The sequence below is a fragment of the Ischnura elegans genome, chromosome X, assembly GCF_921293095.1.
Source record: "Ischnura elegans chromosome X, ioIscEleg1.1, whole genome shotgun sequence".
Taxonomy (NCBI): Eukaryota; Metazoa; Arthropoda; class Insecta; order Odonata; family Coenagrionidae; genus Ischnura; species Ischnura elegans.
In genome coordinates, this window is record NC_060259.1 from 65,761,958 (window position 1) to 65,789,020 (window position 27,063).

Here is a 27,063-nt window from a genome sequence, read left to right on the forward strand (position 1 = left end):
ACTTCTCACCAAGTGCTGTATGCAAGCCACTGACGTTTTGAGGTCGCGTGCTTGGACTTCGAAACGTTGATACGCGAAATTCTAATAAATGGAAAATGGATATGCATACGCACTACGGTGTGCAAGTTATACTTTTCGCGCATTTTCTCGTAACACTCGTAACACCCACTCTCTCTTTAACCCTAAGAAAACGTAGCTATTACGTCAATAAGGTGATTGCATACAAGGGAAACAATAACCTATTAATGTTAAACACGTCGAAAACTACATATTGTTACCCATCATTATATAGTGTATGACACAATTATTTTGTAAATAAGGAGTTTGAGAAAGTTGATATTTATTAATGTTGAAGCTAAGATCACTGAATGTTGCTACAGCTTAAATTGTATCCCATCTTCCAACAATCTTCAATTTAAAATAACTTCCAACTGAGCAGTAACATAAATTTTAATAAGCTATAGCAAGCTAGAATTCAATGGTTTAATGCTCAGTGTATCTCCTATTACAGTAGAAGTAAATCGTGAATTTCAATAGAAGTTACACCGAATTTTTAGTAAACTGATCGTTACATGAATCTGATTTCAATCAGCTTAATACTCATGGCAACTTTGATCCCTTTTGATCTCAGTGTTGCTTCTGAGTAACATGAAGAAACGTCATTTAAAAATTTGTACACTGTGAATTCCCAGCTGTATAAAAGATTGATATGAGCTAGTGGTCATTTTATGTTACAAAATGAAATAAAGCTACTATGATAAATGTAACTAGCCTGAAAATGTACACGTGTTCTAAATGACAAATCTTTAGGTTTGATTTTCCAAGAAAGAACGCCGGGTTATAATTGACAGGGGTAGTTCCGAATTTCATTCGATCATAAATCCTAATTGTACATCTTTTCAGAAACGTCAGAGTTGGGAAGTTGAATTTTGATGCCGGCATACCAAATCATATTTTAGTTACGATGGTCCCTGCATCAATGTCCCTACCTGATGATAAAATTGATTTTTTGCTTCAGGTGCTTGCTGTGAACATAGAGAAGGAGAAATTCGATGCATATTACAATGGCTGCTGCAATGGAACATTTTGGCCTCTTTTCCACTCAATGCCAGACAGAGCCACATTCCGTGCTGACAAGTGGCAGGTAAGATAAATCAAATAATAAATAATATGAAAACATAAATTAATTTTTTTCACCCTGAAATGAAATGTCCTCAGTTCAAATTGCATTAATTGAATTACAATAGAAACCAGATATCTTCTATCATAGGTAATCTTTAATTCATATACGATTGAAATAGTCAGTTTTATACGAGTTTTAGTCAAAAAAAGAAAATGTTTCAACAAAAAGTTTTGAAACTTTATTTTAAAACTTTCAAAATCTAAAATTACAAAAAAGGGTAATATGATCAAGGAACTATAATTATGTACACATAGCCGATTAATATTAAATTATAGCATTTGAAAAAGCCTTAAAGGAGCCATAATTATATAATTTATATCAATTAGGAGCAGATATATGAGAAAGAATGCAAATCAAAGCAAACAGGTTTGCAAAACTTAAAATTTAAAATTTTCGTAATCTCCTTAATTATGTTCGACCTTTAAATTAGATTAATCTAATTAATTTGAAAATGTTCCGGGGTTTCATTTCAATGTAATTTTCGATTCATACACCCATTTTTATAAAAATCTGAGACCTGAAGGTATTATCGTTCTTTTACTTGCAATGGAATGATCCATGCATGCAGAATTAGAGGTGGAGGCGACATTGGTATAAAATTGGACGCCCGCTTGGCATGTTGACACCACACTTGAACGCCAGATTAAATGCACTTTCGAACGCCTAAACGGAACCAGGGGCCGTATTCTGTAACTCCAAACCGATCGGTGCGGCACCGATTCGTCGGGTGCGACGTCACACCGACTCCCGGTAAGAAGTCGTGCGATTCTGTACGAACCCGGTCGGTGCGGCACCGACGAGAGGACGAGAGATCGTCGGTAGCCGTACCGACAGCAAAGAGGTGTCGGTACGGCCACCGACTAGTGGGTTTCATGAATTCCCCGGTGCGCATTGTACGTTTTATTTTGTTTTTACCTCATCACCGAGTAAATAATGAGGTTTTCTCCAATGTTATCTTTTTCTGCCCCTTCGAATACGCCTCTATAATTCACTGTGTCATCATCTATATTAATTACCTTGACAGAAATATAAGATAATGGTTAATAAAAATGGGGTTTGCTAACATATAATGACTTTCTCTCATTTATGTTACCGCACTTTCACTCGCTTGTAATAGGCTTTATTTCTCTCTATCATCATTTATTTGCTCCTTTGACATAAAAAAGATATTTTTGATTAAATATGAGTTTTGCCGCAATGTTATCACTTTATATCACTCTGAATAGGCGACTGTTATTTCACTCCATCATCAATTTGGCGTTTCTCTCGGCATAGAAACAAGATCTTTTTATTTAAGTATGAAGTTTGCCACAACGGTATCAGTTTCTTTCATTTGTAACGGGCAACTATATTTCATTTCATCGTCAGCCATTGATTCCCTTGACGATAAAAGAAGATATTTGTTAATAAGTATGAGGTTTACCGCAATATTATCATTTTCTCTCACTTGGAATGCGCAACTTATACATATGTATTTCACCCAATCACAATTTATTTACTTCCTCGTCATTACACTTCTTTTAATTGCACCCAGCTCCATATTTTTATAACAATTTCCTAACTTGTTCCTCTAATATTACATTTGCATTTGAATCCTACGTTCACGTTCCATGGTATGCTATTTTCGTCTGCTACGGTGCCAATGGCATAACCATGGGCATAACCTTCCGTTGATAACATTTATACGGAACTTACTTAATGACAACTATATTACCAAATCATGAATAAATAGCATTATACGGAACCAATATTTAAAAAAATAAACTACGATCTCAAGGATAGTTTCAATAATTCATTCCAGCAACAACAATCTCCATCACATACAAACTTTATTGTGATGTTGTAATATTGTTTCCTTCGATTCTGTAGGTACAGCATTACTACCACACATTATATAAGCATTGTTAACAACTTATCCAATATCGTTTATCTTAATCTAGCAATAAGTCGTAATTTCCGCAAATAAAAAGATTGAGAATGACGACAACAAACTGTGCCAATGAGTCTTCACTTGTTTTTACCCTTATTTCATTGGTGGAGACACGTGAAACTTCGGATATATTCGGATTTTCCCTGTTTGGGAAGGAAGGGGAACCGTACCGACTGGTTTGAAACCGACGACCTTACAGAATCGCTGAAAGTGTCGTCGTCGGTGCGGAATCCGTTGTCGGTACGGTTTGATGTCCAGTCGGTGGGCTTGAAAGGGAAACCGACCGGTGCGGCACCGACGAAATACAGAATACGGCCCCAGGATGGTTTTCTTCCACTCATTATAGAAGATATACCGCACACTCTCCTCAAAGCATAGGCTACTTTGACCCAAACATCATCGATTTCGGCAAATTGAATGATTTCCAGTTACACAAATATAATGATGTACCAGTATATCCGAATGCTAATTGCACATGGAATCATCGCAAATTATCTCCGAGAAATACACATCAAGATGAATGGTAAAATAAATTCTTAGCATTTGTAAAACATTTGTTTAATCAATTTTTCTTTCGCTCTGCCCTCGGTAAGTAGCTTAATTAATAGAATCGAATTGCTGAGTAATCTAAGGGGTCGGTAATCTAAGGATTTCGAGTCGCAAGCGGGCTCCGATGATATCCCATGCAGTCCACATCAATTATTATCTATTATAAAGTTTCTCTCACTCGGTGATCCGACCTGAAGGCTGGTACATATAGTCGATCACTGTGCAAGGGCGTAGGTACCTAGCGGAGGACAGGAGGGAGCATCTTCCCCCCCCCCCTGGAAGAAAAAATTGCAAAAGTCTTTAAGGAAAATCGGGACTGGATTGAAACGAAAACTTGAACAAATTTTCTTAAAACCCACGAAAAATGGTAATAGTGGAAGACACATAGCTAAAAAAATTTTTTCAAGCAAATTATTTTAAAAAGCAATGAAGCGCTGTTATAACTTTCTTAAAATTTTGGTTTCATTTACTATTTCCATGATAAAATGTTACAACTTGAATGACAATTTCCCCCCCTCCCCTAGTTTTGATCATGAGTACGCTTTTGTTACTGTGGACTAATTTACAGGCGTGTAAATTTCACGCATCAGGAGTAAAGGGAGCATCTCCTTTACCAGAGCCACCTCGCACTTCGAGAATTTTCATTTGGGGATTTCCAAAGGCTTTACCTGGGATTGAAATCAGTTGCTACAAAAAAGAATCTTTCCAATCACATTCTCTGCGCTATTACCTCCACATTAACTTGAATAAAAACCCTATCCTCGGAGTCGCTTTGGTAGCTTTGAGAAAAGAAGGTATGCAGTGCCTCTCAGCGATAGTGCGTCAGAGATTTGATATGCGTTGATATTTAGCTTTTATATATTCATCAATAATTTTTAAACCCGGAACAGTTGGATTAGCAGCTAAACACTCTTTCCATCAAGCTACCACGCTTCTTTGAATTAATTTAACCTTACAATACTAAGAAAACTTGCTGAGGGAGTGTAATACCGAAGTCAAGCATGATACCTGTATTAGTAATGAAAACACTTCGTGACTTCCACCATTTATTTATTTAAAACATTACAGAGTATTTTGTAAGTGGTGGTGGTGACACACGTTGCTTAACATTTCTCAGTATTTTTTTAAACAAATAAATTGTGAAAGCAAAAGTCACGCAGTGTTTTCATTGCTAATATGTAGCCCTTCCCCCACGTTCAAGCATCTAGTTTAGATTTAACGATACCTGTCCTTTAACCCATTCGGGTAAATAGACGGCGATTCGCCTGCTTGATACGATTTTCCTTAAGGTAAAGAGCCGGCGAACTGCCGGTAGTGTCATTGTTGTTGTTGCATTTGAAAATTGTTTATTGAATGAATGTTAAGAAAGATCTGAGGTTTTCCCGGCGTATGATGTTGTTGAAGTTTATTCGGGATTGCCACCGGATAAGGTTCTCCATCTCTGCCGACGTTTCGAAACGTCGGCAGAGATGGAGAACCTTATCCGGTGGCAATCCTGAATGAATGTTATCTTAAAACTAAATATCATGTGCAAAAAAAACAACTAAAATTATCCCATAAAAATTCTATGCATCTTGACACAAAATTTCATATTCTATAAAATAATAGGTAAATGAAAACCCTTGGAAAAATATAAAAGGCATTTAGTTAAGAAATTTCCATGAAAAATTAAGAGGCGAATGGGTTAATAAATATATCCCTGGAAACAACTGCAACTAGAAAAGATCTGGAATCTCATCAAAGCCTGTTTTTTTACTACTAAATTTTTTGCCGACTGCAAAGTTTAGTAGTACAAAACAGGTTCTTGTCGTCCAGGGCTGGATTGAGGTCGATTCATTACTTTCCGCTTCGCCTCGGTGGTATTCAACACCTGCAATCGATAAAGCGTCGGAGATCTGATATGCGTTGATAATTGGCTTTAAGATATTAATCAATAATTTTTAAACGTTGATTCTTAAGCTGGTGAAATAAAAACTTTCATTTTAGGAGTCACCTTAAATATTGTTATATTTTCAATTATTCCAAAAATTACGTTGTGAGTGGCAGGCGCTCTTGACTGCGAGCATATAGATTTTAAGCTCGTAGGTTATTACTAAATCCCCCACTAACCGGAAAACATTCGTAGCTGTGGCATATGTTGCTCAGCCAATTGAAAAATAAGTTTCAAGGGTTGCATACCAAAAAAAAAGTGCCAACCCATCTTATTTTAACAGATGCCTAAAATCTGATCTATAAGTACAAATGTGTAGTTATCTCAACAGTTCTAAAGTGGTAATGAATCAATTAATAATTCACAACGAACTGATACCATCACCTCTCTTCCAAGAAAAAAAGAGAGGTACTTATTCCATGCATTTGAGGAGTGAAATCATGGAAATACTAAACATGATTTCTCTATTTCTTGGCTCAATTCGAGAATAGTCTTTAGTAATCACCTCATCTCATGAGATTTATTACATATTGATTCCATTTATCCAGGCTTACTGTGAGGTGAACAAAGAGTTTGCTGAGCGCAGTGTGATGGCCCTGAAGAAGGTTGTGCGTGAGCTGGATGACGCTGGGAAATATGACGTCACTCCAGTGGTCTGGGTTCATGACTACCAGCTTCTCGTGGCTCCAACGCACATAAGACAGAAGGCAGAGGAAGAAGGACTCCGATTCAAGATTGGATTTTTCCTCCATATACCTTTCCCTTCATGGGACATTATGCGGCTTTTTCCATGGGACGATGCCGTTCTTCAAGGAATGCTCGGTAATTACTTAGATTTATCACACAATGGAATCGCTATGAACACATGGAATTCCATAATTGAAACTAATTACTACTCCAAACGGAATAACTTCACTGCTAATGCGCACTTTTTAACATTTATGTCATTGTTGCATCATTATTATTTTCTACAAATTATCTTTCTAATCTGTTCCATTTACATGTTTAGCGCCATTTGCTTCACGTCAATTGGAATAAAAATCCTATCCTCGGGCACGTCGGTATCTTTATGAATGCAATAAGCCTCGGCAAAGCTTTTTCCAATGGATAAGGACTTCCGTCTTTCCAATAATTCAAAAATAAAGGCCAAAAGTTCAGATCGATGTACCATAATAAAATAATTTTAGTACTTTCTCAATGCCCAGGTACTTCTGTATCTTTGTTCTAAGAAGTATGCAAAGAAACTTCGGAAAAGCCTTTTCCATGGTAGTCTTTGGAAATATATTTTACATATGGATGAATGAGGACTAACGACTTCCCAATAATTCAAAAATAAAGCTCAAAAGGTCAGATCGATACACCATTATCAAACATTTTAATTCTCTTATCAATGGCTTGAGCGTAAATTCTCGGGTCACCTCTGTACTCCACTTCGGATATTACCTCCACATAAACTGAAATAAAAATCTTATTCTCAAGCAGTTCTGTATCTTTGTGCAAAGAAGTGTTCAAAGAATCCTCGGCAAAGCCATTTCTGACGTTTTCTTTGGAAATAGGTTTTACATATGAATAAGGATTTATGACTCCCAATGATTCAAAAAAGGTCAAAAGGTCAGATCGATGAACCGCAATCAAATATTTTTAGTCCCTTATCAATGGTTAGAGCGTAAATTTATAGCACGGGTCAGCCATTGTGTGACGAGTACAGAGAGCATTTTGCGATGCAGTATAGTGCCTCATACCTCAACCTTTTTCCAAATTATAGAATTTAGTGTGAAAACCTGATTGGAATCAACTTAGCTTTTGACTTTCTATTAAAAAGGTGACCTCTCGAGTGTCGCAAGATAGATTTAGGCATGTATTATTTGAAACGATAAATTTGACGATAAAACAATCATTTCACTTGTATGCGCACATTTAATATCGGAATCCTAATAAGTATAAATATTAACTGTATCCCAGCTAATATACGCAGAATGCTATTTAACTTTTGCCGAGGAATCATCCCCAAAATAACTCTATAGAATTCTGTTTCTCGGCTGAAATTAACCTTGTAACTAGCGAACTTGTCCGAATTAATGGACAGAAAATGGAACTTAATCTAATTTTGTTCGACAATTCGTATAATTTGCGTTCCATTTCAAGCATTTAATCAAAATTTCTTTCAAATTTTTACTCAAATATTCTTTGAAGACTGCGTAGCCAGGTCATTTAAGAAGCTGACGCTCGTCACTGGACGCCCGACATCGCTGACGTCTCTGAAACTTTCGCGGAATAGTTCCGAGCTCATATTTAGGATTCCGAAGCCCGCAATTTCCTTAAGTACTGTTCAAAGATCTGTGTAGAAACACCCTATAGAAATAAATTATGTGACCATTGGTGTTCGGGCTTTGCCGATGATATCAAAGGCTCCATATCGATATTTTCTGACCGTTTTGTAAAAAGGACGAAAAATGTTGTGATTGGCCTGAGTTGGGATCAATCGGAGATGAGCGCATAAAGAGTTGTGAATCTGCAACTGAGCAATGAATATCATTTAATAAACTGTAATTGACGACATCAACAAGTCATACCATCGCGTTTCAAATAGGTACTTCATTTTTATTGAGTCAGATGAAAAAGGATCACATATGTGCAAAATATTTTGCATTACAATAGGTAGTGTCACATAGCCCAACATTGATTTCAAAAGATTGTACAAAACCTAGTTGAAGGATAAAAATATTATTGACCATATTATTGCTTCTTTATTAATGGAAGTTGTATTCATGACTTAGTTAAATTCATAGTTTTATTTTTGGCGTGTCAACATGGAAATCAAACTTCAAAGGGAAAATTTGATAAAACAATGTAATATAATACGACTAAATTCACTTGATATCATAACAATATTTTCAACAACAAATCTATTCAATTCATTCAATTTGGTATTGATTCAGGATAAAGTTATCGAACAACCTATAAATATAGAGTTATATCTTATTTTCTGTTAGAATCACCCTCTAAATTCACATTATCTTCACGACAGCATGCGACTTGGTTGGATTCCACATTGAAGACTACTGCTTGAACTTCATTGACTGCTGTTCCCGCCGTCTTGGTTGGCGCGTGGATCGTAATCGTCAGCTGATTGAAGTGGCTGGACGCACTGTGCACGTGAAGGCCCTTCCGATCGGTATTCCTTATGACCGGTTTGTGCAACTTGCAGAGACCTCCCCAAAGGTGATCAAAGACGAGACGGAGAAAATCATCTTGGGCGTTGACAGACTGGACTATACCAAAGGACTAGTCCACCGTGTGAAAGCATTTGAGAAGCTTCTCGAAAAGCACCCCGAGTTCATCGAGAAAGTGACTCTCCTTCAGATATCAGTTCCTTCACGAACAGACGTTCGCGAGTACCGGCAGCTCAAAGAGGAGATGGACCAGCTCATAGGGCGCGTGAACGGACGTTTTTCTAAGCCCAACTGGTCACCCATTCGATACATTTACGGCTGCGTGTCTCAAGAGCAGCTCGCTGCCTTCTACCGGGACTCAGCCGTTGCGCTAGTCACACCCCTCAGGGATGGCATGAACCTGGTAGCCAAAGAATACGTCGCGTGCCAGATCCGGGAACCGGGAGTTCTCATCCTCTCGCCATTTGCTGGAGCCGGAGGCTCGATGCACGAAGCCCTGGTTGTCAACCCATACGAGCTCGAGGAGGTGGCCGAGACGATAGCACGTGCTTTGCAGATGCCCCTGGAGGAAAGGGAAGTTCGCATGACGCAGCTTAGGCGGAGGGAACAGCAGACGGACGTCACTCACTGGATGTCTTCGTTCCTAAAGGCGGTAGGCGCATCCGCCGCCGAAGACCCAGAGCAGAGCGACTTCCTCTCCGCTCGCATGCAGCCCTTGTCTCCGGACGACTTTGACCAGTACCTGGAGCACCACGTGGACGGCTCCTGCAAGCTGTCGCTCATCCTCGACTACGACGGCACGCTGGCTCAGTTGGCGGCCCATCCTGATTTGGCCAGCATGCCCTTGGAAACCAAGAGGGTACTGGAGCGGTTGGCTAACATGCCCGATGTGAATATTGCTATAATTTCCGGAAGGAGCCTCGAGAATGTGATCAAAATGGTGGGGATTGATGGTGTCACATACGCTGGGTCGCACGGTTTGGAGATCCTTCACCCTGACGGCACGAAATTTGTGCACCCAGTCCCACAGGAATACGCGGAGAAACTACGCCAACTCCTCCGTGCTTTACAGGATGAAGTGTGCCGGGATGGCGCTTGGGTGGAAAACAAAGGTGTGCTCCTGACGTTCCACTACCGTGAGACGCCACACGCTTTAAGGGAAGACATAATGAAACGAGCAGTGGCCATATTCAAGAAGTTTGGCTTCGAGCCACACCAAGCAAAGCTTGCTATAGAGGCCAAGCCGCCTGTCAAATGGGACCAAGGAAGGGCTTCCATTCACATCCTAAGGACCACATATGGCGTGGACTGGTCAGAGAGGGTCAGGATCGTCTACGCCGGTAACGAGGATGCTATGAGTGCACTGCAAGGTATTGCATGCACTTTCCGAGTTGATTCCTCCCCTGCTGTTAGGTCAGCCGCCAATTTCCGTCTGGCGGGACCTGATGCTGTTCTCACTATGTTGAAGTGGGTGGAGAAGCAGATGAACCGTAGGACAGCAAGAGTGACACCCCGTGCTTCCCCCAGGCCTCCACGCTCCCCTATCTCCCAAAGTCTTGAGAAGGGCTCCCCACCACACCTCAACTGCATCCACTCACAGATGAGCTACGAGGAGGACGACGATGACACAGGCAATGGTGAAGGTGGTGCAAAACTCACATATGCCTTAAGTAAGAGCCCAAAGACAATTGTGAAGACAGTAAAGCGTTCCAAGGATGAAGTACTTAAAAAAGCAGTATGAAACAAGGCACCTGTTTGTTTCGTTGTTTTCTGTCCCTTTTGTGTTGAAATTTCAATCTCACCACCACAGATGGCCTTGCTGAAACTGTGCCCATATGGAGCAAACACTCACAAGGAACTCCTACCATTAAAATTGGTAGTTCACTGATTTTTCATTACCCCAAGTGATTGTTATGCATGATCAGCCCTGACACTGCTGGCTATTTAATTTACGGACTGAATGCTCATCCTTTTGGGTGACGATGAAAACCAGCAAATGACCAATACTCAAGATTATGGCTACCACAACAGTTGCACTATTTTGTAGCACATGGTATTCATGAGGGAGATAGGGTCATCATTAGGATTATTTCACCTTGTATCCATTTCTCGTTCCCCTCTGTTAAATTGGTGAGGTTAATAGAGATAAAGAACTGAGACTTAAGTGAAGGTTTGGACCAACCTCCACTTGCTAAGCTAAGCAAAATGATATTTAAAAGTTATGAGGCACTCATATATGAATACTCTGATTGTGATCTCAAGTACAATAGACATTTTCTTTAAGAAACTTAACAGCCAATGACTTAGTGCCCTGCAAAATATTAAGAGCTATTTGCACATGTAATTTGGTCCTACTTGGTTGTAATAAGAAATATATATATATTATGTAACTTAACAGCAGAATATCATAAATGATATTTAAATGATGCCTTTTCTTTGGAAAAAAATTAAATGGCATTACCAATGGAGGTAAGGTACATATTTTTGATTAATACTGCAATAATAACAGTTAGTTATTTCCACTTGTACATTTTTTGATAAAAATAAAGTTTTAAAAACATTTCTTTTATTTTGAGCAGAGAACCATTAAGAAACTGATCAACAATTGTAATCTATATAAAAATATATACTTCATTATAGACCAAATAAAATACTTCAAGCCATGCTTTTCTTCACTATGAGTTTATGAGGTACCCCCATGATTTCAAATTCCTCCATGAGCAGCTTTTAATATTTTTGATCACGCATATTGTGCATAGATGATATTCACAAATTGAAAACATATGGACTTCAATAAACCCAAACTTACTATAGAAATACTATTCTTGAACATAATTAACAAAAATTGACAGTAAATATTTAGTGCATCAGAAGAAAGCCTCAAGTCCATATAATCCAAATGGATTATTGCTGAAAATATTTCAGAGATATACCTATATTTAAGACACTCCATATTATTGGTTGAAAGTTTTCATCACTTACTTGACATGCTTATGATTGTACAAGATGAAGCCACACACTTTGAAAACTAGTGCGGGCTCCATTAATGATCAACTTGGTACAAAGTCCACCTTGCAATAGGCCATTTTTTGCCAACAAGTCAGGATCCAGTTAAAATATTTGAATCCAATCCTCTAATTGTAGCTGGATCTTACTAATGTGCGACATATTTCCAGCAGGAATTTATACCAAGGCTTCAGCATAGAGAACTACATAAGTGGGTCATTAGTGCATCAAAGGTAAGTTAAGAATTACATTTTTCATATGAAAGGAACTTGGTCGACGTAATTCTGTTTCCTAGTATCTCATTATAAAAAATTAAAGGCTTGCCTTCTCTTTGAAGAAAAGGCATATGTCAATGAACATCTCCCTGACAGGCATGATCACCTAATGACATTCTAAGTTCCATCAATAAACCATAACAATATCTTCTATGGATTCCACAGCCTATCCATTATACCTATCACACACCATCCAAACTACCAGGGACACAATTTATTAAGCACACCACCATCTCAAACGTCCTACAATCTTCCTCATCTATACAATGCTACACCATTGATGAACATTCTCAATTCTTAATTATTCTGAAAAATATTTCTTCGGCGACGATTGGTGGTCACTTCAGCTCCACAGTCGGCACTTGTGGCTTGGGTTCATGGGGCTCTCCAGGGGGCAGTTAAAAACTTCCGCAAAATCATTACTATTTTGCAAAACTCCTAGAGTTCGATATCGTCCAGGGCTGTGCATATCACGGGTATACTGTTCATAACCTTCTTTGTTAAGTACTTCACACCATATCTGAAAAGATGATCAGCAATGATAGTTGAAAAATTATAATTGTGGTACAGTGTAAACAGTGCTGGGTAAAATTGATCTATTTAATGAAACAGTCCATATATATTCCCATTAACCTTTTGCTAACACCTCCTCCTCCTCGTGCCATTCATCCTTTGCCCTATAATAAAAAATCAGGTTCACCTTGCCCACTTCTCACCATTTTCTCCAAGCAAAAAGTAAAATTATGGGCAAACTACCTAAAATACCAGGAAATCAATTTAAGATGGGAACCCTGCTCTGAAAAGAAATACACATTCAAAGCGTCATGGCTCAAGTCCAGGGCGAATAGAAACGATTTTTCCCTAGCGAAAGTTTTTCACTTTGGAGGAATTCCTGGTGACAATGCCTCTTCCTAGTCTAGTGGGTAGGGCTTCAGAAATGCTAAATTCCCCCAAATCCCCATGAGAAATTCCTGCTTTCATAGCTTTCCAGCCAATGACATGGAAGTGGACATTTTACTAAACCCTTTGAGTGTCAATCAATTTTCCAGGTACTATGCTAAAAGCAGGGTTGGCAAGTGAAACGAAACGAAAGTCAAAACCAGTAAAATTTCAATAGTTTAATTCCTGGGAGCGGAATTCAGAGATGAAACCAAATGGAATTTAACCCAGGGAGCTAAACTCAGGGTCGAAATGAAATTGGAGTCAAAACTTCTTTGGATCGAATCTAAACTAAAAGTCTGGGATAAAACAAAACACAGATAATGTTTCGCACCGCAGGGATCACATGCTTCACCTCCGAACAGTTTACTTTCGACCCACAAACTGAGTTTGAGGTATGGTTGAATGAAGTAGAGGTTTGGCCTACCGGCATAAAATGCATGGGGCATTGGGGCACTCATATTTTTACCACTTACAGGAGCAGGGGCGCTGCTAGGAATTAAGGCTGGGAGGGGTTTAGGTGCAACTAATAACGAGGTGTGTGGCGTTGTGGAATACCCAGTAGGATAAGCAGTGTGTGCGAGATTAATAAATTGCAGAATTTTAAGATGAATGGTTCAAAATGGTGAGTTTTACGGCTTTCAAAGGGATATTTTATTAAACATTACACTACTCTATTAGTAATATCAATCCCATTAAGTAAAATGGATTAAACTTAAAAATTTCTCTGAGCTCTGGGGGGGGTTTTATCCCCCAAAAACCCCCCCTCGCTGCACTACTGTACATACAGGAGAATGGTGAACGCATACTCGCTATTCCAATTTTAAGCTCAAGTTAGCTTCTATAAATTAGCATCTATAAGTGGTATTGCAGGAGCAGCACTATCATGCTTTTGGCACTTTTCGCAAGAGGTAGGACTAGCACGATAGCATTCCCTGGCACAGTAAGAGTTAAGGTGATTCTGTGTTGGTGCTAGCAAAAGGTACAATCATTCTATGCTATTGCAAAATGCTGCTATTTACTCATCAACCATGCAGAAATTATTTGGCATGATGAAGCATCTGAAGTTAAAATTTTCAATTGAAAACACTTCTTGGGTCTAGCATCCTTTTCTTCTATCAATACCCAGTAACATCAAACCATGTACATTCTGACAAGGTGAAGCCTTTCCTAAGACATAGATGACAACAAGCATCCATCCAAGATGTACTGTAATCTTTTGAAATAATTTTAGATATTTCCCCATTGCTCGTAAGCATTTGAAGAAGTAGTAGCAAACTGCCGAGGAATCTGCATGTCTCAAGCACAATTGCACTTCTAGAATATCTAAGCCAAACAACTCTCTAATTTACAAGGTCAATAAGTGCCAGTCATTGTATGTGTACTCAGTAAATGGAATCATACCTACATAAATAAAAGAATAAATTTCCTAAATTTTTTATCAAACATTTACTTTTAACCCCAGGGGAAGTGACAGCATCTTTTGAATCCCTACACCCTGCATGAGGACACTGCATAAAAAATTGACTAACAAAAAAGTGCAGTCTCCAGTAAAGGTGAAGTGATATAAAAACCAAAGTCAAAAATTCTTGGTGAAAATATTACATGACATGACCTCAGTTCAAGCTCGTATCTCCACAAATACTATGAGGTACACAACCATTTAGACTTAGTTGCTCACTTAAAAATTAAACTTTCCAAGTATGAATAGTGAATGGAATCCTAAAATTTATGGATATCTGAAATAATTGGCCAGAAGCCAAAAGGGTAAGTTGAAACCCGATGCAATTTTAACATTGATCCTCTGCCAAGGGTGAATTTATAGATGGATTATTGACATCCTCTCATGATTTAAGTTTATCACAACTGAGTTTAAATTTTCATGTCATAGCATAAGTGATAATGACGTTACTGACATCAGATTTTTAGCGCTCCATTTTCACATAACCTTTTTAATTATTTACTCAGTCGCTTTTTGAGTAAACTTGCTCATAAAAACCAATAAATTCTTTGCAAATAATAATAATATGCTGTATAATATACTGTGCTTAGAAACATTCAAAATGGGAGGAGGTCCGTGGGTTACAGATGTATCCAAGCAACCTCGTACGTTGGCAACTTGGCTATCAGTCCCAATATCCCAGTAAAAAGCATCCATCCTCCGATAGAGTCTGAGCAAAAGTAACTCCTAATTGCATTTGTAGAAGCAGGGTATCGATCAGGAAACAGGGTAAGTTGAGATCCAAATTCTGGACAGCTGCACTCCAAGAAATTAAACTGTCCAAATATGAATACTGAATACATTCCTAAAACTAATGGATAGCTGAAATATATGGCCAGAGCCATTGCTTTTCTGAAATCAGCTCTGCCATTCATGAAAACAGAAGGAATATCTGCTCACCCACATTTCTGTACTAGGGAAATCATAATGAGAGAAAGGAATAAAAAAAATTGTGCAGAAAACTATATTTTGACCATGTAACAGATATGTGATTGAGCATTTTCCCAGAAATAATGGTAGAAGACAGTATTATGTCCATTAATAAAGTACACTAAAACAATGGTGCATTGCCAAAGTTAGAGATATTGCAGAGGGACAAATTAATAGATTCAAAAAGAATCAAGATATGGAGTACTACATATCTGTAAGAAGACAATTAGAAACTACAAGGTGTACAAACAGGAGGTTAGGGTTAAAATACAGCTCTAGGAAAATATTTTTACATTCAGGAAATTAAATTTCAAATAAAACACAATATATTTCATGCATTTGTATGATTCAATGGATTCAGATGAAATTTCAAATAAAATATTGAAATTTTATATCTTTGAATGTATAATAAAATCCTTCCGAATGGCATGGTACCCATTCACCAATTATAACTCCTCCACCATTTCCTGAATTAGGCATTTGTACAGCCTAGTCTTCCCAAAAACCTATCATTCTTATCTCTCATCCACACCCACCACCCATCTTTCCCACATGTCTGATTCTTTGATGACTTCATATGACACTGGTTGACTCAGAATTTGTAATGTGCATATAAACATCATTTCTACAATGCATATGGAATCCTTAAAAGGAAATGTTAATTAAAAAGAAACTATGTCATATTGCCTTGCAAATTCACCCTTAAATATCATTATATAAGCATGAAAATGCAAAAACCCTGAGTTACTCTCAAACTAATTCTTGCAATTTCCCAGACTTTATTCTTTTAAATGTTGACATGGCCGTGCCATTCAATTAAAATACAATAGTTCATAGGTTAAATGCTGTGGGCCAAGTGTGGGAAGTCTGGGGGGTCCAGACCCCCCCAACCAAAATATAAAAGCACATTTTCTTTCCTTCATAACAGAAAAAAATATAGAAAAATCATGCATTTACAATAGATTTCTTCGACAAATGAAGTTTTTTCAATTATGAACAGTGTTAAAATTAGTTTCAAACCCTCTACTTAGAACCCTATCATTCAAAAATTTTCCACCCTGGTTATGGATCTCCCCCGCAAAGGACAATTCCTGGCTACCCTACTGTGGCAGGAATTGGATCATAACAGTGAGCATTGGTGGATTTATGGGGAGACACAGGGGCATGTACCCCACCCAGACACTGAAAAGATATTTGATGTGGTTATCATTATGTTCGTTTTATTTTGTGTATTACAGATTCTCGATCATTTAATTCCATAACAATAATTTTCATATTAAAATGAAGACAATAAGTCATATAGTAATTTCCTGGATATAGACAGTTACTTATACCACTTACCTATTTTATAAGAGCACGACCCGGGTTTCAATGAGTAATCATCATCATCAGGCGCTAATTATAATTTTTTTATCTTGTTGTTAATCTTGTTGTTACCTAGTTACTTGATGAATTTAACAACAACTAGGTAACAACAAGATTAACAACAAGATAAACAAATTATAATTAGCGCCTGATGATGATGATTACTCATTGAAACCCGGGTCGCGCTCTTATAAAATAAGTGGTATAAGTAACTGTCTATATCCAGGAAATAATGGAATACCACATAGTTAACCAAGAGTTAGTGAATTTTGTTCATATAGTAATTGTTGTGTACAGCATTTAATCTCAAATATGAGAAGATTGTTTGCCTGTCAGACCATTGTCCCCCCCCTGGTTTCGCCCTTGACAGCGGGTGCTAAATATTTTTCAAGTTTTAATGAAAAATATTCTGGTTTTCATGATTTCGATGGAGTTGAACTAAATATGGTTGTTTATTATGTTTATGGGACAGCTGAGAGAGGAAAATTAACTTATCTTAAAATCATATCCATGAAGAAAAATTTATAACCTGGGGAATTGTTCACTCTAAGATCCTATGGTAAATCCAAATAAAGTTGTTTTCAAGTTTGGGCTCTCGTTGGATTTTAAGTATTGGAAAGAGAGAGAAGAGGTCTCTAGCTCTCAGTTTTAGATAGTATCAATACTGTCTTTTCATTACTTATGGTGAAAAGCTATGATTAAGGGAAAGTATTTTCATAAGACCTGAAATCAAGATGGCAATGTATAATGCTTACTCTATACAGTATACTATTTTGGATTTACCTTTCATCATGTATACATATTATACATAACTATAGTTATATACATACATATGTATACATAACTATAGTTATTAATCTTTACTTATCAAAATACTAGATTCAATTCTTAAACAAATAATGCCAACAAAAATTTTCTAATACACTAAAACATCCTAATGCCATGATGAACTTGGATATAAATATGCTTTCACAGCATCAAAACGTTTGGAAAACATATTTTACATAGCTTAATAATTAATTATATTTAATTTCCTTGATCCTGAGAATGTGAAAGTGCAATAACAAAGCATAGTCATAAATTATAAATTAAGCATTTCAATATTTAGAGGTTTACAAGAAAAATTTCATTTCATTTAAATAATTTTGGCTCTAAATCATCCAAAGACTTATAATAATTGCCAACGTATAGCAATGAGTGCTCCTAATTTTTAATGCCACACTAATCAGTTTTATGGCAATTTTTAAAATTATTATAATCTCTATTACATCCATCCCTCTATTATAACCATCAAAATCCAAAGATAAAAAACTAGGTACTATGTCAGGGGCGAATGCAGGATTTCTTCCTGGGGGGGCCCAAGCAAGACCATATTCAGGATTTTGTTCTGGAGGGGGCACAAAGATACCTTGTAATACAAAACGAATGCAATAATAATGGGACCGTATTAAAAATCTTCCATATTTTTAAGGGTCTGGGGGGGGCACGTGCCCCCGTGCCCCCCTAGTGCACGTGCCCCCCTAGATCCGCCTATGTACTATGTAAGTACTTAACACATTCAATGTGGGCCCGATTTTCATGGAAGTTGTCAGAAGCGGCCGATAAAATAAGAAAGAAAAATAGAGGGAGGTTTCCACACGATAACTTCCGTTCAAATATGGCTTTTTACAAACGGCGCACACCCTATGAAAGAGGGAAGCTTGCTGAAGGCCATACCCATGATCGGAAGACTCGGAAGTGGATTTTAGTAATGTGCGGAGGTGGAGAAAGGGCCCCCAGCCCAACCGGTGGAGCACGTCAATTGACATGCTCCGAGCTGAATGTGTTAATTTATAGCCATTCAGCATCTAATTTGTAAATGGCTATGCTGAGTCATTATATTGGTGTTGGTTATAAGAGAGATAGATAAGAATGGCTCTTGGATCAGTGCTGTTTCATATCATGTTATGGTTTAAGAGCATTACCCCAGAAACGAAGAAGTGATATGGGATACTAGTGCTGAGTACTCATCAGTGACTATATGAGTAACAAAATTGAACAGCAGGAGGAAAGAGATTACAATTGGACAGAAACATGATATCTTGGGGACTTGTCTCTAGGATATCATGTTTTTTATCAGTTAATCTCTATGAAATTTTTATGACCCCTCCAGGCATTGGATTATATTGAGTTTGACATACTAAAATGGTATATGGTCAATGTAAATGGTAAATACGTCCCTCTTTTATCAGCATCTTGATCATTCATCATTGAATGGGGATTAATGTGTTTGGTATCTCCATATTTTCTCATCGAATCACTCTTTACCTAATGGAAAATATCTGGAAAATATGAATGCGTCGCATACATGATATTGTGTAATCTTAAAGAAGTCAAATACCTCAACACTTGGTCTCATAAATCCTCAATATTCACTCATTGACAAGGTATGTCTTTCAGGTTTGGGTGTCTCAATATGTATGCAAGGATATATATTGTAAAGATAAAGCATACTCCTCTGGTTTTTCAGTCTCACCTGGCCATAAGTGATGAAAAATAGTTCATCCACTGTGTAGGGAAGGCCAGGAAGGGGAGGTTCAGGCCCGTGGTCCCGAACCCAGTCTTTATAGGCCAACCAGCTGTGCCTCAGGCCAGCATTGTCACAAATGTTGTCTCCCAGGGTTTCATTGCCATCCACATTTTTGCCAACCATCTCCAAGGGAAACTCAGAGTACTGCTCTGCAAAGCATGTGGCTTTCTCCCGAAATCGGGCCGTCATATCTTCAGACCACCAATTGGTCATGTTGCCACTTTTGTCATACCTCCTCCCTATGCACCCATGTAAAGAGAAAATATTTCATGTGAAGAGCAAAAGAATGGATGAATTGCATAAAAATGCACATGCAATGTAATTCAAAACTCCAGTTTAATGGTTTTGCACTTACTAAATATGGTTATGCACATGCATAGTGAGATTGGAAGCCTCATTGTGAGTGTCTGGGAGAGAGACAGGGGACGAGAGAATGGGGTTTCAAATTTTCCCAAAAATCACACTCAAACAATAGTGGAAATTCATTCAAATGAAACACACCAGATGATTTGTCAGTGCTATTTCAACTTCGGTACCCAACTCCACACTAACTTCCTTTCCATGAACGTTGCAAAATTTTCTGGAGGACGAATAAATAGGTTTATAGAAACCATACTTTTCATAGTCTATTTTTAATTGCAATCAATTTAATTATAACTAACTTCGTTTGATAACTAATGCATATTTCAGCTGTCTTGAATTTTTTCATTGGATACTTTGATGAGATATAAAATATGTCAGCAGTCTCAATTCATACCATTATTAACAAAATTATAATGGCTAAAATATAAACAAAATATAATTTATAATATTCATTTGTTGCTTTGACACGTTTATTACATGAAACTTGCAAGTGCCACGAGCAAATTAAGGGATAATTTTTAAACGAAAAAATAACAGTATTACTTGTGCTGACCCTGGAGAAGGTAGGTAACTGAGACAAGAAAAATGGAATGAGCTTGGCATTAATCTATCCACCACCTTTTCACAGCCTAAGAGTGCGATAGTATAAGAGTGTACCACAAATAAAATCTCTAGTCCTAATCATCCCATGAGATACCTCCTGAAATGGCCGCAAAACCTTTAGCCCAAACAACACAGCTGCACCCAAAAACATTTCGAGACAGTGTTATCCACTGCAAACTTCTCATTCATATTTCAGGCTTAAATTACCTAAGGCAGCTGTACATCAATGAAAACTGAGTTAGATAATTTTCTTTTGATAGAATTGTGTAGTAGGAGGCAATTTTTACCATACCTGCAATGCAAAATACAGGCCACGTATCTTCTGAGAATTTCCTATAAAATGTTTTTAATCAAACAAGTGCATCACTCATCCGCGAATTAAAATTCCAAATAATATATATTTCCATTCACAGAGAGTCATCTCGATGATATTCGTACCGATAGGGCGCAGAAGATACCTCACTCTATAAAAGCGCCTACATCGCGACACCGAGATGACACGAACGATACACGGGTTGCAGATTTCACGGAGTTTCCAGGGGCGAGGTAAGCCGGCCTATGCCAATGCCGAATTTTTGCCGCGACCCACTACGAGAATAATGGTGTAAATCAATTGAATAATGCAATATTTTCCTGTGTTATTTTTACTTCGTGAAAAGCTCTATTTTTAGCTTTCAATTATAGAAGATATATGATGCGTCGAAGAGCGTCGATGATTGCGGGAATTATGACTTCCCTCATTCGGGCGACTCTTGTAAGCGACATTCGGTGTCCTTCCTTCCTTATATGAATAAGTCTTACTTTCTACGCTTCTCTTTATCAATTAACCAAAATGCCTCTATCATAGACTTAAGTATTCCCTCAGCCTGAATTATAACCGACCGGCGCGCCGCAGAACATTCAAAAGCTACTTCAGCCCGTACGCCAAAAATCTGTATATGCCAACCGATTCGCATCCTGTCACTCATAAAACGATAAATGAATTATAACGCTTCTTTCTGGCGAGTTTCATATTATTATGCGCCGCGGCGCATAGCTTAGGATGCTCTAAAACGATACAATGGATATTTTTCTGACTTCTTCCCTACCGACGAGCATGATAATTCCTACCATGAATATCCCTAGTCTTTGGTACATGTTTCACCGGAATAAGGGAAAGATTTTTTCAAACCATTTCATTCATTTGCAGGCCTTTTACTTCAATTGCCTTGTCCAAGTTCATGATCGCAACGTACTAATTCATTACAGGGAATTTAATTGGGGTTGCGTCAACCCACGAAGCTTACTTCTTCTTTAACTTCAAGCACTCGATGCATTCTGCTCATTCTAAATAGCATGTAGACTTATCGTCGCAGCTCTGATGCCCTTTTAAAATTTATCAGCTTTTGCAAAGCACGCCATTATAACCGGTCATTTTTACTTGTAGAAGAACACATTTTAAATTTTTCATTTCTCGTGAAAAGAAAAATACCACTAATGTGGTACTACACACAAATGAATAAGTATTGAAAAACATAATTAACCGAATGAAAATGATTTTGTTTTAATCATAACTTATCTTTCCACCAAGTGTTTTCTTTAAATGAATTGCGATATCGGGTGTGAATGAATGACCACATTTTTAAGAAAAAGCTCCCACTTCACCGATATTTTTTGTGACCTGCTACTAACTTAAAATGATTGATATCATTTAAAAATTTCGTGAGGGTACTAAATAAATCTTTATCAAATTTTTCTTCACTTAAAATTAATAAAATTCGCCTCCGAATTATATCAGGTATAACAGTTTTATCTAAACATAAATTAAAGGAGAATAATGCTGAAGTTTTTGAAAATGATCTACTTTATTTTCAAAATGCTGACATAGGTTCTACACGAGTAATGCCTCATAAAATAAGACAAAATACGACCGGTCCAGAGGCAGTGATGCGTCGTCTTAAAGCAAACGTTTTTTTATTAAAAACGCAATGAAGGATTTAATGAGGCAAATGTCTCCGACCAAGGGATACCAACAGGAGCAGGAAAAACGAAAGTGACCGAAGTTGTCTCTGGACGAAATCGCTCAGGTGAAGAAATCTTTCTTGCCAAATATCTTAGCGCCGGCATACTGGATTCATTACAATAACGAGAAGATATCGCATAAAAAAACAACATTCAAGCCAAAACACAAAATCCGTAGCATTGGAAGCAATGTAAAAGGATATGATTAGCTGTAAACAGATAAGGTCAAAGAAACCGCATGCAAAAGATGCAATTAAGTATGTGCTGATGAGGAAGGCTGTGTCAATGACACAGTGTGTCATGTTAGCCAGGTCTGAACATGAGATGTCTGTCCATTATACGGCAACTACATTTTTACGTAATGAAGTTATTAATCAAGCCCACGATGATCACATTATACATATTCTCGGTTTGTAGGTTCTATTCGTTTATAAACTTTTTCAAAAAGTCTGGTTAAAGAGGAAATAAAACGACCAGTGGTGTCATGGTGCCGCAACGCCCCGGGACACCGTTCCGGCACTGGTTAAGAAAAGACATTGTAGTCAAATAAAACTTCCATCAATTTTGGTGCCGCAAAATTTATAATATTTAGGAACATTCGCAACCAAAACAGTTTTTTTAATATGCAGGCGTAACTTGTTATGAAAACATATATTAATAATCCACTTGTTAAAAAAGTTAAGGAAAATGCCCTTCGGCATTGCTAATTTTTCCATGACTCCTCTGAAAACGACCTCCGATGAATAAACCGAAACGAAGATCAGATGATCAACAATTCATTGTTTCTCGTTTTGAAACCATGGTAATCAGAGGAAAATACTGTAGCTAATCTCATGCTTCACTTACCCTGCGAAATTTCATGCACAAATTTGGGAAATTCGATAAAATAAACCATTATACTCTGAGGGTGTGTAACAGGGATAGAAAAATGTAGATGTGACCATGGTAGACACGCTCCTATCCAAAATTAGTTAACACTATACGTATGAACCACGAAAATGTTTATAGTTGCCTTAAATTTTGAAGTACTTAATGATACTGTCTATGATAATACTGTCTATTCTTAAGGAGACTAAGATGTCGTCAGATTAAATATTGTCACGCGTTATTCCTCCGTTTTTTAGGCATGATAAATGTCAATTTACATCTTGTGGCAGCCAAAATGATTTCGTTCCAAGGTCGTAGCGAGCGAGTGTGACTGGAGGTTCCAATTCCCTCCTTACTCGAAATTTTTGGGATACACGGTCTTAAGTGTGATTCTTGCTGATGATCCTCACCAAAATGTACCGCTTCTGCGCATAAATTCCTCCTCAATAATGAAACATTTTCTGGCTACGGCCTTGTTTAAAGTCTATTCCAATTCCATCACTTTGCGTGCTACGGGCGTAATGTAACGCCATCCATTTTTTGGAAAACCATAGTTCGCCACTTTTTAGCGAAGTGAAACTAACCTCTAAATAAACAAATGAAAAAACAGAAGTAAAATTCATCCTTTAAAATGATACCAAACACATATTTCTCGCATCAAAGATTGGTTCTTTAAGGAATAACAAAAAAGTATTCAAAATGACCAACACAGGGGAAGAGATCTACAGTACGAAGGCCAGCGAGCTAAGTGTTATGATTGAAATCGTCACAATCATAGAATAGCCTAACGATAGCCTGTTTAGTGTAAGCTGAAAATTGAGTCAATATATGCCTATCTCACTGAATTATTTTCAAATGCCATTAGTAGGAGTAAAACATACCATGATTGTCAAATCCATGGGTTATTTCATGACCAATGACTATCCCAATATTGGCAAAGTTAAGGTACCTGAAATAACATAAAAATTCAGTTAATTAAAACTAAGAAAATAATTTATCCATTTTAACGTTTGTATCTCATTCACTTAACTTACATTGGATAGTCAGGGTTGAACATAGGGTGACGAAGAATTCCCAAAGGAAAAACTAAAAGAGATAGAGGAAGAAATTGTATCTAGAAAATCTATCACAACTTGTTTAAGATTTATTGAAGCCATAGAAAATATGGGACAAACACTTACTTATTTCATTCATTGTTGGGTTATGAAATGCATTCACAACAAGAGGCTGAATAAGCCATTCCCTGTAAATAAATAAATTTGATACAATGTACATTTCTCCGAGAGTAAATATCAAGCAAGTTAATTTATTTTGATTAATAAGAATAATTGGTAAACAGCATAATGGATGAAAAATGTTGATTGAAATTTTTATTTGAGCTATTTAGCTTATTAATTGAAATAAGTTATTTACTTGGCCTTATCCACTGGACGAGTTAACTTCCTTAACTCCTTCCAAACCTCATGCTTCTTTAACGTGAGCATATTTTGTAAAAAGTTTCCATCCATTATCATCAACTGTAAAGAACGGAGCGATATCATTATCATGATAACAGATAAAAAACTACACCGATTTTTCAATACCAGCGCTATAACCAATTATCAATTTACCTCATCGTATTCTGCAGCTAGTGCCTCAGGGTCCTCTATATATTTTGGGTAGCCAATTTTGTTCCCCATGGATTCTAGCTACAAAAAAGCCAATGGATAATTTTAATAAGAAAACCTACATGCCAATAACTGATTAGCACAACTAATTCTAGTTCTTGTGCGGTCAAGGCAAGAAGCTGGAGAAAAGTTGGCTCATAAAATAAAAATGTATGCATAGGGTAGTCATTGCTTGCATCTGCTACTCCAATAGTCATAGGAATATTGCAACTATTATTTTGGAGGTATAAAAACGAAAATTTTTAAAAGAATTACAAGGATATACTCGGTTATTGTTTACGTAGTACCTACATCTTCAACATTAACTTTCAAAATCCATCTCTTGCACGAAACTATTGATGTATAGTTTCAGTCATGGAACTCTCTACAAGGAAGGGCATGTGTCAAGAGAAATTTTTTATGAAAAAGCGTCGTCATCGCTCGGAAAAGTTAAGCAATTCGCGGTTCGCCAAATGCACGCGCAGCCGATCCCCTAAATCAGGGGTTCCCAAACTTTTTTGTACCACGCCCCCCCCCCCCCCCCCCCCGCTGCACAGATCAGCTTTCCATTTTGCAATACCCTATTTCCACGGTGCCGTACATACCAACTCCTACTTGTACAAGTACTTGTACTCGTACAAGTATGTGCCTACTTGATACGGTGAGTAGGTAGATTTTTTTTTGTTCACTGTTGAATACAGTAACGCAAAATGGAAAGATTCAATAATTGTACGTATGATGAAAATTAAAACAAGTATTACATGAAAAACGAATATAATTACTGATACAAAATTTAACATTGTAACACAGATACATTTTCAGTTTAAGGAAGGTGAAACAATAGGCCTACCTACTCACAAAAACAAAACATAAAATGTAATTTAGTGAGATGGGTGCGCTTAAATGTTGATAAGTTGACAGATCCTGGGTTGAGTTTCAGACAAAGCACAGCGTAGGTCACTTTCGACATCAAGTTTGTTACGGTACTTGGTTTTGATCGCCACAAGAGTTGAAAACGCTTTTTCGCACATGTACGTTGTTGAAAAAGGCAAGTACATCCGAACAGCTTTCTCTGAAACACTGGGGTAAACTTTTAAGTACTTTAACCTGTACTGTAACCTTCTTTGATAAAGTTTACAACTTTATTGAAACTTTACAAAAACAATTATGAAAACTTAGGAAGACTTTATTTCAAAGATCTGAGGAAATTATTTTTGTAATTTTTTATTTATTTCATTTGGGTGTCACGCCCCCCTGGACTTTCTCCACGCCCCCCCAGGGGGGCGCGCCCCCCAGTTTGGGAACCCCTGCCCTAAATGAATTCCCCGATGAAAATATTTTAAACGCATCTGTAAAATTACCCAAGAAAACTGAAAACGACGTACCTTCGAAATTTGGCCATGTATGAAAGCTTATATAAAGACAACCACGAATTTACATATCAAATTACATTCATATCTTTGATTACAAGCAACTTTTTCGCATTTTTTAATTGTTTCAGATTATTCAATATTTTTGTCCACTTTTTTCGATCTCAGCCCAATGTCCGACGCAAAGATACATAGATGGACGTGGTAGCAATTTTTCGTTAGAAAAAAGCCACTATAATTTGTATCACTGAAGTGAAGTCTTCTTTTCGATGATGAGAATTTTCCCATCATCTCACAAGCAAATCTTGTTTTACGTTTAAGTAAGTCAATTATTGGTGAACCTTGGAGGGGGAAGGTTTGGGGAATCTATCACTCTCATGCAGCGCCGTCTTCCGTTGAAAATTAAGCACCTGTGATTGTGGCTTTTCAAAATAAAAATAAGTTTCTATTGTAGTTAGAAAATGATAACCATATATTCATATTTTTTTCCGTATTAGTAAACCAAAAGATCTTAGCCAGTTCGCTTGGTAGCATTTCCAATCCTTGGGAGATGGATTGGTAAACTTATTGACGCAATAATGGAGTAACATGCGACCTCTTGTATGGAGTAGATAATGCAGCAATCAACTTCCATTCATTATTCAATACAATAGAAATGCATGCGGTTAAAAATAGCATATTTTATTTACTCATGAGCCAAAAATCAACAAAGCCATTTCACTAACCAGGGCCAAATATTTTGACATACATTTACTGATTCAATGCCTCAATTGAAAGATTGTTAACTACATGGACAATCAAAAGCTATCAAAAATATAAGGGTAACTATAAACAATACAAACGATCGAAATAATCTTTCGCAC

At 37.3% G+C, this 27,063-nt stretch overlaps 2 protein-coding genes across 3 annotated transcripts in view; one reads left to right on the forward strand and one right to left on the reverse strand.

The window, feature by feature from the left end:
- LOC124171851 (alpha,alpha-trehalose-phosphate synthase [UDP-forming]-like) overlaps positions 1-11,325 on the forward strand; it is a 42,891-nt gene extending 31,566 nt beyond the window's left edge. The window contains exons 4-6 of the mRNA XM_046551209.1: positions 1,019-1,144; positions 6,141-6,414; positions 8,621-11,325. Of these exons, the coding sequence (XP_046407165.1) occupies positions 1,019-1,144; positions 6,141-6,414; positions 8,621-10,506 (2,286 nt within the window). The 3' untranslated portion in view covers positions 10,507-11,325. The remainder of the gene's footprint in view (positions 1-1,018; positions 1,145-6,140; positions 6,415-8,620) is intronic.
- Positions 10,669-27,063, reverse strand: part of LOC124171853 (neprilysin-1-like) — an 88,828-nt gene continuing 72,433 nt past the window's right edge. For both annotated transcript variants that reach the window (XM_046551211.1, XM_046551210.1), the window contains 7 exons: positions 24,795-24,872; positions 24,598-24,701; positions 24,366-24,427; positions 24,219-24,270; positions 24,066-24,133; positions 19,297-19,589; positions 10,669-12,566 (listed from right to left, as the gene is read on the reverse strand). In XM_046551211.1, the coding sequence (XP_046407167.1) occupies positions 12,390-12,566; positions 19,297-19,589; positions 24,066-24,133; positions 24,219-24,270; positions 24,366-24,427; positions 24,598-24,701; positions 24,795-24,872 (834 nt within the window). In that variant the 3' untranslated portion in view covers positions 10,669-12,389. The remainder of the gene's footprint in view (positions 12,567-19,296; positions 19,590-24,065; positions 24,134-24,218; positions 24,271-24,365; positions 24,428-24,597; positions 24,702-24,794; positions 24,873-27,063) is intronic.